At 39.4% G+C, this 14759-nt stretch overlaps 1 protein-coding gene across 1 annotated transcript in view; it reads left to right on the forward strand.

Annotated features, from left to right (window-relative positions):
* Nucleotides 1–1869: 1869 nt before the first annotated feature.
* The window catches only part of LOC6046300 (mushroom body large-type Kenyon cell-specific protein 1), a 167243-nt gene continuing 154353 nt past the window's right edge, over nucleotides 1870–14759 (forward strand). The window contains 1 exon segment of the mRNA XM_038250154.1: nucleotides 1870–2340. Coding sequence (XP_038106082.1) covers nucleotides 2253–2340 — 88 coding nt within the window. The 5' untranslated portion in view covers nucleotides 1870–2252.

Below are 14759 nucleotides of genomic sequence, written 5' to 3' on the forward strand. Positions count from 1 at the left end.
ATGTTGTTGTTTTTAGATTAAATCTTATTAAATTTTATGATTCAATTTATTGTTACCTCGCCCTAAGGTTCAGCTTACAAAAAAATAATTAAAAAAAACTGTGAAAAAATTCAAAGTGACTGAAAAGTAGGAAAACCTATTCGAATTGTCATCAAAAATATAAATTGCGCAAAATAAGCATTTTAGGAAAAAAATCCTTTTCGGCCATGTTTAAGATAACAAAACATTGCACCTTTTGAATTATGGCACAAGTTGGTCAAAATTTATTTGGCAGTGTTGCCAACTTTTCGAAAAAAAATTATATTTGGAAAACGTGAAAATTGAATTGAATGAACTGAAAAAAAATTAAACCATTTTCAAAATTTTCAAATCAACCTTAACTTAACATTTTATACTGACAAACATAATTGTTCGGAGGCTATTTCATTTTTTAAGAATTGAACATTTTATGATATTTTCAAAGAGATTCAAGCTTGATCATGACTTCTATATGCAAATAAGTCAGCTCAAAAACCATTTCACATAAAAAATAAAGCACAAAAAGTTTTTATTTTTTGCCACGTTTTTTTTAAATTATTCGAAAAATCGGCAACACTGCCAAATGAGATTTGACCAAGCCATAGCTCAAAAATTACAAAAAAAATGTTAACGATGTTGTTGTTCTTAGATTTTAAATTAATTTTAACATATTAACAAACAAATATCCTTTAAAAAATCTACAACCTTTGTTTCACGCTCCAATCACCAAAACTTCAAACAAAAGTCGTTGTCTCGCGTTAGTCGAAAACGTCTTAATTTCGTCATCTTCTCCAAAAAATCGACCGCCAGTCAGCCTCCCTGCCCACACCACTACACCCCTTCCAGCACTCACTTATTCATCTCTCCCACCCTCGCACACAAACACAACCCAGTTCAACCCAGTGCGAAAAAAAACCCCGCCGCTCCGAAAAGAAGTAAAAACAGAGACCGTACGGACCAGACCAGACAGCTGGACCTACCCCACACTCGTGGCGCGACGTCGTCGTCGAGCCGAAACTTCCTTATTTATCAGGCTCATCTCCACTTCCTGGCACTCATACCAACGTGAGTGCCGCCCACCCCCGTGAGTGTTGTGAGTGCTCTATTACAAGCGCCGGTTTCAGGGGGGTGGTACCATTTCGGGTTTGTTTGCTGGGTAAACGTTGTCAAACTCATTTTGACGTTTGAAACTGTACAAATTTGACAGCTGTCAAATTGGAGTTTATCGCTGCAGCAGGCGAGTGCCACTCGGACTCACCCTTTCTGACAGCTGGCGGTGGGTTGGTTTAGTAGTTCGCCTAAAATGAGGGCAGGAAAAAAGCACATGGCCATCGCCAGATGGCAGGATGGGACGGGTGGCGCCGTCGAGTGCAGTTTCTGGATTCGGGACCGGGTTCCGACGACAACGTTCCCGAAATGACGCATACCAACGGGAGGTGCGAGCAACACTAACATAGAGAGAGAGAGAGTGAACGAATTTGGATCTGGATGAGAGGTTAGGGTTTGAGGTTAGGTTGTTCCGGGAGGGGTGGGGATATATAATAACATTTGGGGGTTGCATTATGTAGTTTTCTCTTCCTAGTTCCGGGGTTTTGCCGCCGCGTGCTCCTCTTCCGGGTCCGGGGGTGGGCAGCAGCACTTTTTTCTCGGATTTGGTCGGTTGGTGGCCGTAGTCGTCGCCACCTCCGTCGTTGCACACTACTCCTAGTTCCTGTAGTGTCGGTCGCTCGCGCCGCGCGCGCTCTCTGCTGGTGGTGGTGTGCATTATTTGGAAAAGTTTTTCGGGATAGAGCAACAAGTGACTCTCCAGGATTCGGTCGGTCGTGCGCTAGTTATCGAACAACAATGCTCGCTACAGGAACCACCTCCAGCAGAAGCTGCAGCAGACGTCCCTAGACCGAGTGTGTCCACTTCAGGACCAGTGTGCAACTAGTGGTCGGTGGTCCCTTAAGCCATAGTTCAACCAAGTTCCAAAAAAAAAACCCCAAAATAAAACCCGGAAGTTCCCGTTTCTACTCCATCAGCTGTTCCAACGCATCGTAGTAGGCCGGCTCGTCGAAGCGTGTTCGTGCATGCACGCATCTCGTGTGAGTGTGACCTTTCGCCGACTACTAGATTAAACACCCGCCGACGATTTCCCATTCATTATCGTGTGCTGCCCTAGTCGAGTCCGAGTCGACAAAGAAGTGCGTACGTCGTCGGCGTGTGTAGCCGCGTGTGTGTGAGAGAACAATATGTTTTACTTCCCCGGTGTGATGATCAACCTGGAAGAGCCCCAGCAACCGGTGGTGACATCTGCCGACGTGGTGGGCGCCGCTGGAGGTGAGTCGGAAGCTGCTGTGCGGTGTAGTCTAAGTACGTGTGTGTGTGTGTGTCGGTTTGTGTGACTGTGCAGATCGCAGTTGGCGTGGCAGCAGCAGCTGCAGCAAAATAACAACCTGTTGATTGTTGTTTATGCTGGAGTGTGTGGTGAGAGGAATCTCGTGGGGAGAGTGGGGAGTGGGTGTGGGGTTGAGCACACAACTATTAGGATTGCTTTGATGCAGTGTTACAGTGGCAGCGTCTTCTTCATGGACGACTGTGCTTGGAGTGCGTTTGTTGGGTTGTTTTGATTGGGAAGCTGGTGTTGAGATGAAAGGAAACTTTTTGGAGAGGATTTTTTTTGTTTGGAGCTGTTGAAAAACAAATTTCTTGCAAGAAGTTCGGAAGACAAAAGCAACCACGCCCAAAATAAGTGGCAACATTTTGTGACGGGTTTAAAAATACGCCAGCAGTTTTTTTTTCTGCAAAAGTTCTTCAATTTGATACCAATGAAAATATTTTAGGTGATTCGATTATCTTGTATTAATCTACTGCAAATTTTTCATTTTGATTGGCAAAAGATATTCTACTTTAATGACATCCATACTTTGGCTGATTTTTGAGTGACAAACATGGTTCCAGAGGTTCATGTTCCAACGAAGTTCGCATAAAAGACGGATGTCTTAAAATTGAAATATCTTTTGACAAAAAAAACGGATTTACAACCCTAAAAAGCGTTTTAAAGGTGAGAGATTTCTCTATAAATTTGTTTTATAAAATATTTTTGAAGGATTGATCCACCTATAAGGCAAGATCAACTAAAAATCCAAACCAAAAATCAAAAAACGTAAAATTTTGAAAAACGCAGTTTTCACCGATAGAATACTTTCATATTTATAGATTCTGATTCAGGTAAAACACAACTTTCCACGTATAAATCTCCAATGGGGTATCTTGGTTTATAATATTTTGTTCCAGCCACGCCGTGCTCCGATTTTCGTGATACTGTGCCTAAGAGATAGTTTTAGTCTGCGTTTTCGAATCATATGGAACAATGATGCCAGATACACAGATTTGTCTGTGTTTCACAGACATTTGAGCTTGTGCCAGACATTTTTTGAGGTGCACAGACTTTTAAAAAACTTCATTAAATTAATATTTTGAAAAAATATCAACCGAAACTTATTTCGTTAGTCTTAAAATGCCTGAAAACACTATTTCTGATAGAATTCCATGGCTATAAATTGATATATTTGAATTTTAGGCAAGTGCACAGACATACACATACTTTTTCACAGACATTTTAGAAAACCAAGTGGCATCCCTGATATGGAGGTAGATGGGTAAGACTCCACCTGTGTTTTGGGCTTTATTGACTTAGATACGATTTTTATCATTTTGTTGCTCGATAACGTAAAGAGATATATATTTTGTTTAAAAAAAACTTTTGTGTATAAAAAAAACTTAAGATTCCGAATATAATGTTTATTCATCAATAAAGGTGAGTTTTATTTTAAAAAATGCTGCCATGTTTCGTTACTCAACTGTAAAAAAATGGCGAGTTATTTAATTGTATGGGAAATTCTATTTACTTTTCGAATGTTCAACAACTCAGAGAGATATTTTTTTAATTAGTTTTTTTTATTTTTTTTATTAAGCCATGGCAAACATTCAGTCCAAAAAAATATTTGGCAGAAAAAATATGCTGTGAAAAAACATCAAAAGGTTAATAGAAAAAAAAACGATTTAAAATATTTTATTCTGCCTTGCTTATCATATTTAGCATTTTCCCATTTCAAAATATTTAGATTTTTTGAATTCCGATGCACAATAGCGCAAACCATTTTTTCTTTCAAAACAAATTTTTGGCGAATACCTACTTAGTTATTTTGAATACTAATGATTGATAATGCATTTGAAACGCTTTTTCATTCAATTATAGAAACCAGGGCTAATCATTTTAATTTCTAGCCTTTCCTTTTTTTTTGCCCCCACTGCGATTGTAGTCAGAGTGGAGTGACATAAACTTCATAAAAAAAATTGCAACGGCCTTGCTTAATGTGACTATTACCGATGAAAAAATACGTTTAAAACTGATTTCAGTCGATTAATCTTGTATTTTTCACAAAAAATAATGATTTTTGAAAATAACATGTTTCATGTTTTTTCGAGTCGATTTTGTTTTGACCTTTTATTGCAAAATTCTGGAACTATTTAGACAACACCCAGAACTGGGCATCGGCATACGAGAGAATAAAGAACATGATACGGTAGTAAAATGGTACTATGTGCGGACTTAGAGGATAAATCCCGAAATTACCGAGAGTACTTAACTCATGGGTTCATCTTCAAAAAAGTTCATCTATCAAAAAAAAAAGTACCGATACCGAGACTCGAACCCAAGACCTTCGGCATATTGAACCGTGCCTTTGCCGTATGGGCCACCACGATTCGGTGACTAAGAGGCGGTCATATGTCCATATAAGCCACTCAATAGAATGAACTGTTTCAATGAACGAATGAACACGCGAGAGGACTATACTCTCGCAAAATAGCACTTTCCTCACATTTCTTTTCGTGAGGACTATCCCTTCGTTCTTTAACTTTGGGTGAACGCTATTTTTGAAAAAAAAAAATCAATGAAAAAGGAAGTCTTATCAACTGACAACCATTTGAAATGCATTTTCCTACGTTTAATATCATATCAAGCATGATCGATTAAAAATATTTAGATTTTTTGTAAAGTTCCATTGTACAGTACTACAAAAAGTTTTTTTTTCGGCGAAACAAAAAAAATCGGCAATTTGCGATCTAAAATATCGATCATCTTTTTAGAAAAATCGTTTAAATAAAAACCAGTTACAATCAATCACTAGAAATTACCTCGCATTATGATCGTTAGCAAAATTGCCACACTTTGCAATACCACACTTTTCTAAAAATGTTTGATTTTTCATAAACGCATTTTTTCCCTTAAAAGTGATGGAACAACAGCGTACCTAGCGGAAAAAACGTCGTCAAATTCTTCAATATTTTTAAAGCTAACGATTGCACAGGCAGGTGTAAAATCCATTTTAAAAAACTTTTTTAATTGAAATGTTGATACCATGGCTTGTAATTTCAAACAGAGTGTATTTTTTACTGAATAGTCCTAAGCAATAACTACAAAAACTGTTCTCAAGATACAGATTTTTTTTATATTTTAGGCCGATGCAAATATTTAAAAAAGTTTTTGTCCCTCGGCCCTGGCCGAGGTCAAGGGGGGGGGGGCAAAAAAATTAAAAAATATAAAAATTTAAATAACAAGCCATAGTCTTCTCATTTAAATGAAAAAAGTGTTTTAAAATGCATTTTACACTAGTTCAGTTGTTTTGCAATCATTAGTTTTCAAAAAATATAAGATCTGACAAAAAGAAAAATTGTACCGAAAAAAAAGATTTTGCATCGAAAATTTTCAAAAAATCATACGATTTTTTAATAAACCCAAACATGCTAAAAATGATTTTAAACGCAGGAGAATGTATTTTAATTTGATTTCAGCTGGTTGCACTTGAATTTTCATTGGAGTTTTGAAGTTTATTGTAAAAATATTTTTTTTGGCCAATTTTGAAGGGAGGGGGGGTGACAAAAACTTTTAAAAATATTTGTACCAGCCTTAGTAGTCTTTTTGTATGGACAGCTGCCAAAATTGTATGGAAGAACTAATGATGCAAAATGTCTCCTTTTGTCAAAGAAAAGGTAAACACAAAGTTTCATCCAAATCAAAAATACAAAAAATAATTTTCATAAGTTGAAGCCAATAAAAAATAGTACAAAACGGTTTTTATAACAACAATATTTACTACTTTACGTGAACTGTCACTTGAGCAAAAGGGATAGACTGCTTGTTTACAAACGCAGATTCGCCCTATTGAACTGTTACTACGGAAATGCTGATCAACTAGGGCAGCGATTCTCAACGGGGGTACCGGCCCTACTTGATTTACATGGTAGGGGGTACCGGCCTAGAAGAAGGTTGAGAATCGCTGAACTAGGGAATGACCCAAAAAAAATATATTGTTCATATTAAAACCAATTGCAAAATCATATTTTTTTTCAAAATCACACAAGTATTAGCCATTTGGTTCTTCTTCATGCCTGGAATCATGATATTTGAACGCTTTCTTTTTTGTTGTTTAGTCTCATTCCAAAGAAAATTAAATAATAATCCCATCGCTCAAACACACTCACACAATCACAAGAAACCAAAACGACAAAACATATTGCAATGCATTTGTCGCCGTCGCAAATATTCTCACTTGCAGGCAACGAAATGCGTTTTTTTTTTTTCGTTATTTTTGTTCGCGCTGCAAACTTATTTTTATTTATTTATTTCGCCTGAATATATGTGTGTGTATTGTATAATCGCCGATGACCGCCGTCAGTCGTCGGTCGCCAGCAGCGCCATCTTTCGACTCTTTTCTTCCTCTCCGTCGCGTTTGACCTAAATATGATCTTTTGCACTTTGCCGCACTTGGTGCTCCCCTTTTATTCTTCTTTGAGTTTTGTACATCTGAGGAATGCGTTTTGCAGATTGATTTGCAGAAAAAAAATTATTTGTTTAGTTGAAATTTCGACAAAATATTTTGCTGAATTCTTAAATTTTGATTTGTTTACTTTGAAGTTGACTGTCAATTTCCCATCCAAGTTGGCCGAAATGATGCGTCAAGGGAGGGGGGGGGTGACACCCGAGGGGGGCTACTCAAATTTAATCAACCGCAAATGGGCTCAAATTACCCGCACGCCCTTTCCACCGACGACGAGTGTCAGATTGGCGGACACTCTGTGTGTGAGCGTGTATGTATGTTTGTTTTCACTTGAGCGCACTGACTTTTGTTTAGTCTTGCACACGCCAGCCTTTTTGAGTTATGTCAAAGTCTAAACAATTGCAATCATACCGATCGGGGTTAGGTTTTGAAAAGGGCGTATTTAATTTCAATGAATTTATTTTTAATTGATTCGGTTTTAAAGCTAAATTTAAAATCAGCAACAAAAAGAAAAACTAACAATTTCAAGACCTTTTCCAGCTAAACAAAGGAAGCCATGGACGAAAATAATGAAATTAGAAATATAAAATAAGGCAAAACCCGATCCAAGGCGGCGTCGTCGTCGTCGGAGTGGTCGTTAGTGACGGCTGTCGCCAGGCAGCCATTTGTGTCGGACTGGTGCATTTTCTGTTTCATTTTTCACTTCTTTACTTTTTTTCGGTTTTGTTTGTTTGCTAACCATTTTTTTTTTCTTCTTCTTCTTTTACCCCCACTTGTGACGACGATCTTTGTGTGCTGCTCTCTTAAAAGTACAGAGTCCGGCACAAAAATTAGAGGCTTAAGTAGAGCGGAACTAATTCGAAAGGTGGGCTTTTGGAATACGAGTCTGTGTGTGCGCGCGCGTTAGGTTCTGGTTTTGTGCGGTGACACACGGTGACGCTCTGCGCTACCGGGCAGAGCAACCTGGTGGTGAAAATTGGAACCAATTGTCACAGTGCGGCGCCAGCCTCTGGGATGGGTAATTGTGGTGAGGTGTACGAAGGTAAAAATGGGTAATAATTGGCGGAACTGTTCTGTTGCAGAATGTTCACTGGAATCATCGTCCTCAGTTTAGTTGGAACTTTAAAGCGCCCGCAGTAAAATCATTCGAGTAAAATTTAAAATTCAGTAAAGTTTTGTGAGCGTATATGAAACACAAACCACCAAAAAATAAATTCACGTCAATTTGTGTGGCACGTACTTTTTTGACTAGATGGCTCTGATGAGAAATGGATTTATTGATAAAAAGTTCAATGTTGTTCATCTGTTTATCTGTGATAGAAGTCAATTTTGAAAACTGATTAGTGCGCTGACCATGCGGACGCGCTGTCTTGTTTTTGCATGCTCATTTTCATTTCTTTTATGTCGCTGTTTGTGTGCATGGGGTGATTGGTTATTATATTTTTTTGGACATCATAAGTACAGTGCTTCAGGGGACGCGCAGTCCTGTTCTTTTCGCGATAATTTTCATCGTAAATGATCGTAAAAATTTATTCCAACTGGCATCGATTGATTTTATGAAGAGTAAAGCGTCATTTATTTACTATTTTTGAAATTTGCTCGCGTTATCTAAATTGTAAAAATATACTGATAAGTCCAGCCCATAGCACTACTGCTCGGCTGGCACGCGTTCGATAAAAAAAACTTTTTAAATGATCAATTATTTATCTTTCCGCAGCCGGCTGCCTAAGATTTAAAATTTTCAACCGATAAACAAAATGCTCATGGTCACATCACTGCCACTCGTGAATCCTGACCTCATACCCATCTACTAACCCCCTCAAAACTCATGTGATACTTTGTCGGAGATGCAGTCGATTGGGCGGTCTCTATCACTCAAGTATCGGACTAACATTCCCATCCACTTCCCGTGACCCTACCACTGGTCGTGGCCGGCGCCGGTATTGATCAGCATGATAGGGGCCTTTGAGAAGTTGCGAAGCGAGGAAAGATAGCACCCACTTATCTTCCACGGCTCGTGGATGTAACTTCTGGAGGTCCTGGTCAATAACGGAGTAGCAACTGCGGGTGGGCACCTATGCTTATGCTTATGCTTATGATAGAAGTCAATTTTGAAAACTAAAATATTTAAAAAACTATTTCGAATTAACATTTTTGATTGTTTACTATAATTTTTAAATTACGTTTATTTAATCAACTGAAACATAACAAAATTTTATGATTTAATATTAAGTTGTTTATTCGGCAAATTTCGTTAAGAAAACGCTCTTGAATCTAGTAAAATTTAATATATATTTCTTTGGCTTATTACCAGATGATTACTATATTTTTTATTGCTGTTATGATGAACATGAACATTTTTCATTCTCGTACTTATATTTTTTTGTTTCCTTCTATTTTCAGGTGAGTTATTCCTTCAATAAAAAAATCCCTCAGAAAAAAACTTGTTTTTTTAAAAATAGGTAAGTAACATCAAGTATCGCAAAATAAAAAAAACAGTTCTATTTTTTCAAATCGCTGAAACTAAAACTATCACAACATGCTTTACGGGACACACAGAAAAAAATATTGAATTTTGGAATGTTAAAAATTTGGTAGGTTGAATATTACCCCTTTTTTCAGTAATATTACATACAAAATGTGTAAAATTGTGAACCTGATGAATATTCATCAAACACTGATAAAAATTCATCATTTTCTGGGGTAAAATTAATCATTTTTTTGACACAAAATCTGTCACCATTTCCTCATGAGTATTACAATCATTTTTTTCTGTGTATCCACAAACCACGTGGACACTTTTGAAGAAATCTACTCCCACCCTCCCTCCCCCCCCACCAAAAAAGTTGCAACTGATGAGATTCAAACCCAGCACCAATAGTACGAATTAACGCTTTAGCCCGCACGGCCATCTGACGGATTAAGATTTAGATGGATAAACGCATATATATGCTTGACATTTCGGTCAATTAGGTTTCCAATACTGATGGGCTACATATTTCTGGATGTAATATTACATAGAATTTTATAAAATGATGTCAAATTTACACGCAGCTGAACTACTACTTTTTTGCTGATAAGTCATTTTCCTACCTGTGCTTTCAAAATTCAAAACTTGGGTTAAGTTAAAATGTGCCTTTATTTGATTAAGGCTCTGAAAGGCATCATTCCCGATCGGCCATTCGGCGGCCGTGTTCGTTTTAGAAAAACATTCAAATCTGGATTCAGAATGTTTTAATCAAAAAAAAAAAGGTTTGGACTCTGAATTCAGAACCATCATTGACCATCATCACCATAAAATACATAATTAACGTTTTACAATGTATTTTTAATTGTTAACAATATTGTTTTAGGTTTTTTAATACAAATTACAATTTTCATTTCCTTTTCAACCAAAGATTTTTTTTTATTAATTTGGGATTACTTAAAATATTTTTTTCTAAATTGGTATGGTGGCATCGGAAATTTATATTTTTATGAAAAAAGAAATTTATTATTTTATGAATTTGAGTGTTGTTTTAATAAAGCCGTTAATATTTTGGAAAAAAAATCAAGGTAGAATACCTGTCCAAACAATGCGTGTTAATTTTTTAGACAATTTCTAAATTATTCTTAACAAACTTAAATTTTACGCACGTTGTCTCAACTTGCATTCTAATCTTCCTAAATCTAATGCATTTCCCAAAACCATCTGATCATCACACCTCACACACACTCACATTTCATTATGTATGCATTTCACATGCTGCACGCACTGTTGACCCCCTTGAATTTTCCACCATAGTTTTCCCTCCCCGTTTTCGCTCAGAACATTCAACAGGTAGCCGTTTTTCTAAGCATCACGCACACACAAAGACCCATCTAGTTAGCCATCTAAACAGCCCCAAACACCACCACCACCGCCGCATCGCAGTTGGCCCTGCAGGTTGCATCACGCGGGAACGCATCGGCGATGCTCACGCACACGCATTTGCACTCGCACTCACTGATGATCGCACGATGATCGTGGGAGAGCGAATCTAGCAAACCAGAACAAAGAAAGAGGGATTACGATTTTTTCGAGGAGCGACGAAAGGGGAATAATAGCAATAATAACAATAACAGTAATGGCTAGTAACAAAAGTGCAATAAAAATAACGAGAATTCGTTTTTTTTGCGAAGAAGTGAATAAAAGAGTCAATCGCGAGAGTCACTCGCGAGCGAACGCTCGCCACTCACTCTCTCGCGAGACTTTGGTGTGTGCGTGTGAGTGCCCGCTCGCACACACTAGTGCTCTCGCTCTCGCGCACGCGCTCCCTCGCACACACCACACTTGCAGCGATGCAATCGGCATCCTTCCCGCTCTCGCGCACGGCGAGTTACCGCGTGCGAGGGGAGAGCGCGAGCGCGCCTGCGCGCGCTAGTGTGAGTGAGTGAGGTGGTGGTCCCTTTCCATCGGGGGGGTAGTTTGGGGGAGCAAAAAATTTCGGCCTGCTGCGCCGCGCTCGTTTTGGGTGTGTTGGTGAGCCGAATTGTGCGGCGCTCGGGGGGTTGTGTGTGAGTTTGGGAGGATTTTGGGTGTTGGGCTCGAGCAGTAGTTGAAGTGCAGTGCAGTGGTATGGGTCTTGCGGGGGGGCTTCGAGTGCATGTGTGTGCATGCGGTTGCACACACAACAAAAAAGTGCAGTCTTGCGTCCCGCTCGCGCTCGGGTTCTCTCGCTCGCTCCCGCTCGGGTTTTCTGAGAAGCCGTCGTCGGCGATGCAGCGCGGCGGCGGCGGTGTAATATTCATCATCGAAATTTTCCCTTTAGTCGCATAAACGCACTGCTCCGATATGCACCGGAACGCAATTTCGGACGCGGCCCGAGTCGACCCGAGTGTGAGCAGCGTCCGCCGAGCAGAGCCGAAAATCTCTTTTGTGTTGTTCCGTCGTCGCCTTCGCCGTTTCCGCCGCCGCGGTCCTTCCGGCAGCCGTTTTCGTCGCTGCTGCCGCCGAACTTCCTGCACGTTTGAACAGCAGCGCTTCTCTAGTGTTTTTTCTACAGCGGTTATCCTAGTAGGCGCACCCACACGGCTACTAGACACACTCACGCACACCCATACGTCACTACTTCCGGAAGATTGCGGAGATCGCGCGCGCTGGCGCGAGTGTCCTGAGTGTGGTGGCCGATGAGCCGGAAGTTTGTACCTTCAAGTTCCGTTGTGTTGTTTTTGTTCAGTGGTTCCGGCCGTCGTGCAGTAGTGCTGAAGAGAGCCCAAGGAGGCGCTGCGACAATCCAAGTGATCAGCGCTGGATAACGCGGGCGCGCGTTGAAGATCGGCTACTGCGATCGGGCCGTGCCGTAACTTCCGAAACAAAAAAATCTCGGGCCGCGGAGTTCAGTTCAGTATCTTCGGTTTCTTTGATGTGTGTGTACCCGTATCTGTAACTAGTAGTTTAAGTAGGTTGTGACCAAACCAAACCGTGTGTGTGATGTAGTCGACGAAACCTAGGAAAAAATATCAAAGGTGCAACCAAGAATTTGTGTTTTGTGTTCCTTTCCAAGATTAATTGAGTTGTGTGTGCGCGTGTATCAACCGGAAACAGAAACGGTGGCTGAGCTAGCAGCGGCAGTCATCCCGTACGAAGCAGTACCAGCAGAGTGCATGTGACCCGGGGGGAAAAGTCGCCGAGAAAAGCCTCTTAAATGAAAAGTGGTAAGTGTTGCGGGGTGTCAACGACAACCTCCTAGTGTAGCGGTGCTAACGAACCAATCAAGTGAGGACCAAGCAGGCGCTGAAGGATAAGCCGCCAGCGGATAACCGGTTACAAGCGCGAAGAACACGCACAATACGCGCGAAGAACCAGAGATGCATTTAAACTGCAGTTTTCGGACTTCCGAAAAACCGGCCAAACTTGCCGGCGCAATGTGTGGAACCCTGGCCAGAATTGTTGTTTTGGGTAGAGGAAAAACCGGAACAAACGCAAGGAAGAGGGTGAAGAAGCGATGCATATAACCGCGCTCGCGATGTCTATGAGGAGTGCGTTTTCCAGCGTAGCATCTAGAGGAAGACAAAGACGAAGAGACCAGGACATCGTCTAGGGCAGCCAGCCTGCCAGTGTGTGTTGTGTTCACGTGAAGAAACATATGTTTGAATTTCGAATGAGGAACAACCTTCTCGCCAGCTTCAGCTCAGAAGGGGATGCTCAGTGTTTGTGTGTGACACGCAGGACCTGTTTTCTTTTTTCGGGTGCAACACTGTCAAATCGTTGTCTGCGGGATTTTGCCGCAAGAGCCGCGTGTATCCTCATTAATTCAAACCTCGGCCCAGACCAAGGATGATCGAAAAACAAAGACATCTCCCCGGACTCGACTCCGTCGTCGCAGCATGCTGCGATTTCTAGAGAAGGAAGAGGAAGAGAATGCGCGATGAATTGCATTGATTGATTTTTTTTTCTCCAGTGTTGTTGTTGTTGGATGCTTTGACATCTTCAGTTGGAGAGTTCGTCCTTCGACGACGGGGAACCGCGGCAGCAGCATATGGATCGGTTTAATGCGATTTTGTCGAAACAACGTGTTTTTTTTAGCTTGCTGTTGGTGACTAGACAATGAATTTGCCATGAGAAGGACGGCGAAGATTTTAATGGGATTCGGCGGGTATCGCCGTAATGAGGGAGCGCATCACAAGTGGAGTTTGAGGGAGTTACGACATGGAAAGGAAGCTATGAATCCTTACTCAACCTTGTTTTCCGGGGGGGTTTGTAGGTCATGAAGTGGTTTTGAAAAGTTGAGAAAATTGCTATTGTTTTTTATTTGTTTATTCTCAAAAAATCTTTATTTTAATTAATCTTTGAAAATCTTTTTATAAAAGACTAAAAATAGTTATACTTTCTAGGTACTGGAGTTCACATTCGTGTTAGGGAAGCGCTTTCTCGGTGGCCTTATTTATGCATTTCGAAAATTACGTCGGTGTTTGGGAAGCGCACATTTTGTTCGGAAGTTCAAAGCATTTCGCAATATTTTATTGTCATGTTTAAAAATAGTTTTATAATTTGGCCATCGTTGAGTTTAAAAATAAGTAATTAAATAAGTTAGTTTTAATTATTTCCAAGTTAAGTCTGCTTTCTGTCTATTCTAAAGTAATATTTTTCATGTCATTTTGTCAGGTGAAGACTTATGATACTTTCCTCTTATTAAAAATTTGTTTACCAAATTTTTAACTACTGAAAATTTTGGTAAACTGAAAAATTATCTGGTAGAAACTACCCAAAATACGAGAAGAAAAATAAAATCATGTTCAATTTGACAAATGGTTCTGCGGATTTACCGAGTTCTCAGCTACATACAAGAAAAAAGATAAATTTTAGGAGGATGGAAATTTGATGCTCAAACATTACCTATTTTTCGATGTTTTAATCACAATTAATAAAAAAAGGCAACCAACCAAAGTTTTTTAATCAGTAGCTAAATATTTGAACAAGACGATTATTAATTAAAATAATAACAAACAAAATTCAGCACAAAAAAATTGTATGATAATAAATTTAACTTTCATTTAATCATAATTTTCTGCTAAAATGTTAAGACATGAAAATGCTATTACAAATATTTTTGAAATTTAAAATTTCTTCAAAAAATCCAAAAAGGATAAACAAAATTAAAACATAAGTAAATACAGTAGGGACTAGATTATCCAAAGCCTCAATCCGAAAGATAATAATAGCCCAAAAAACTCTAAATCACTTTGGTTTAGAGGTCATACATATTTAAAAGCTCCTCAATCAATAACAAGACAACGGAAAAAAATCGTGATTCGATTATCCCAAGTGAGAATTCCAAGGCCTTCGGATAATCTAATCTACTTTTCGATACAAGTGTTGAAAAGTTGAACTTTTCAGCACTTAAAGGTCTTTTCTGTTATGTTTTTTTTTATGATATGCCATTTGGCTATTGT

This window comes from Culex quinquefasciatus, chromosome 1 (genome assembly GCF_015732765.1).
Source record: "Culex quinquefasciatus strain JHB chromosome 1, VPISU_Cqui_1.0_pri_paternal, whole genome shotgun sequence".
Taxonomy (NCBI): domain Eukaryota; kingdom Metazoa; phylum Arthropoda; class Insecta; order Diptera; family Culicidae; genus Culex; species Culex quinquefasciatus.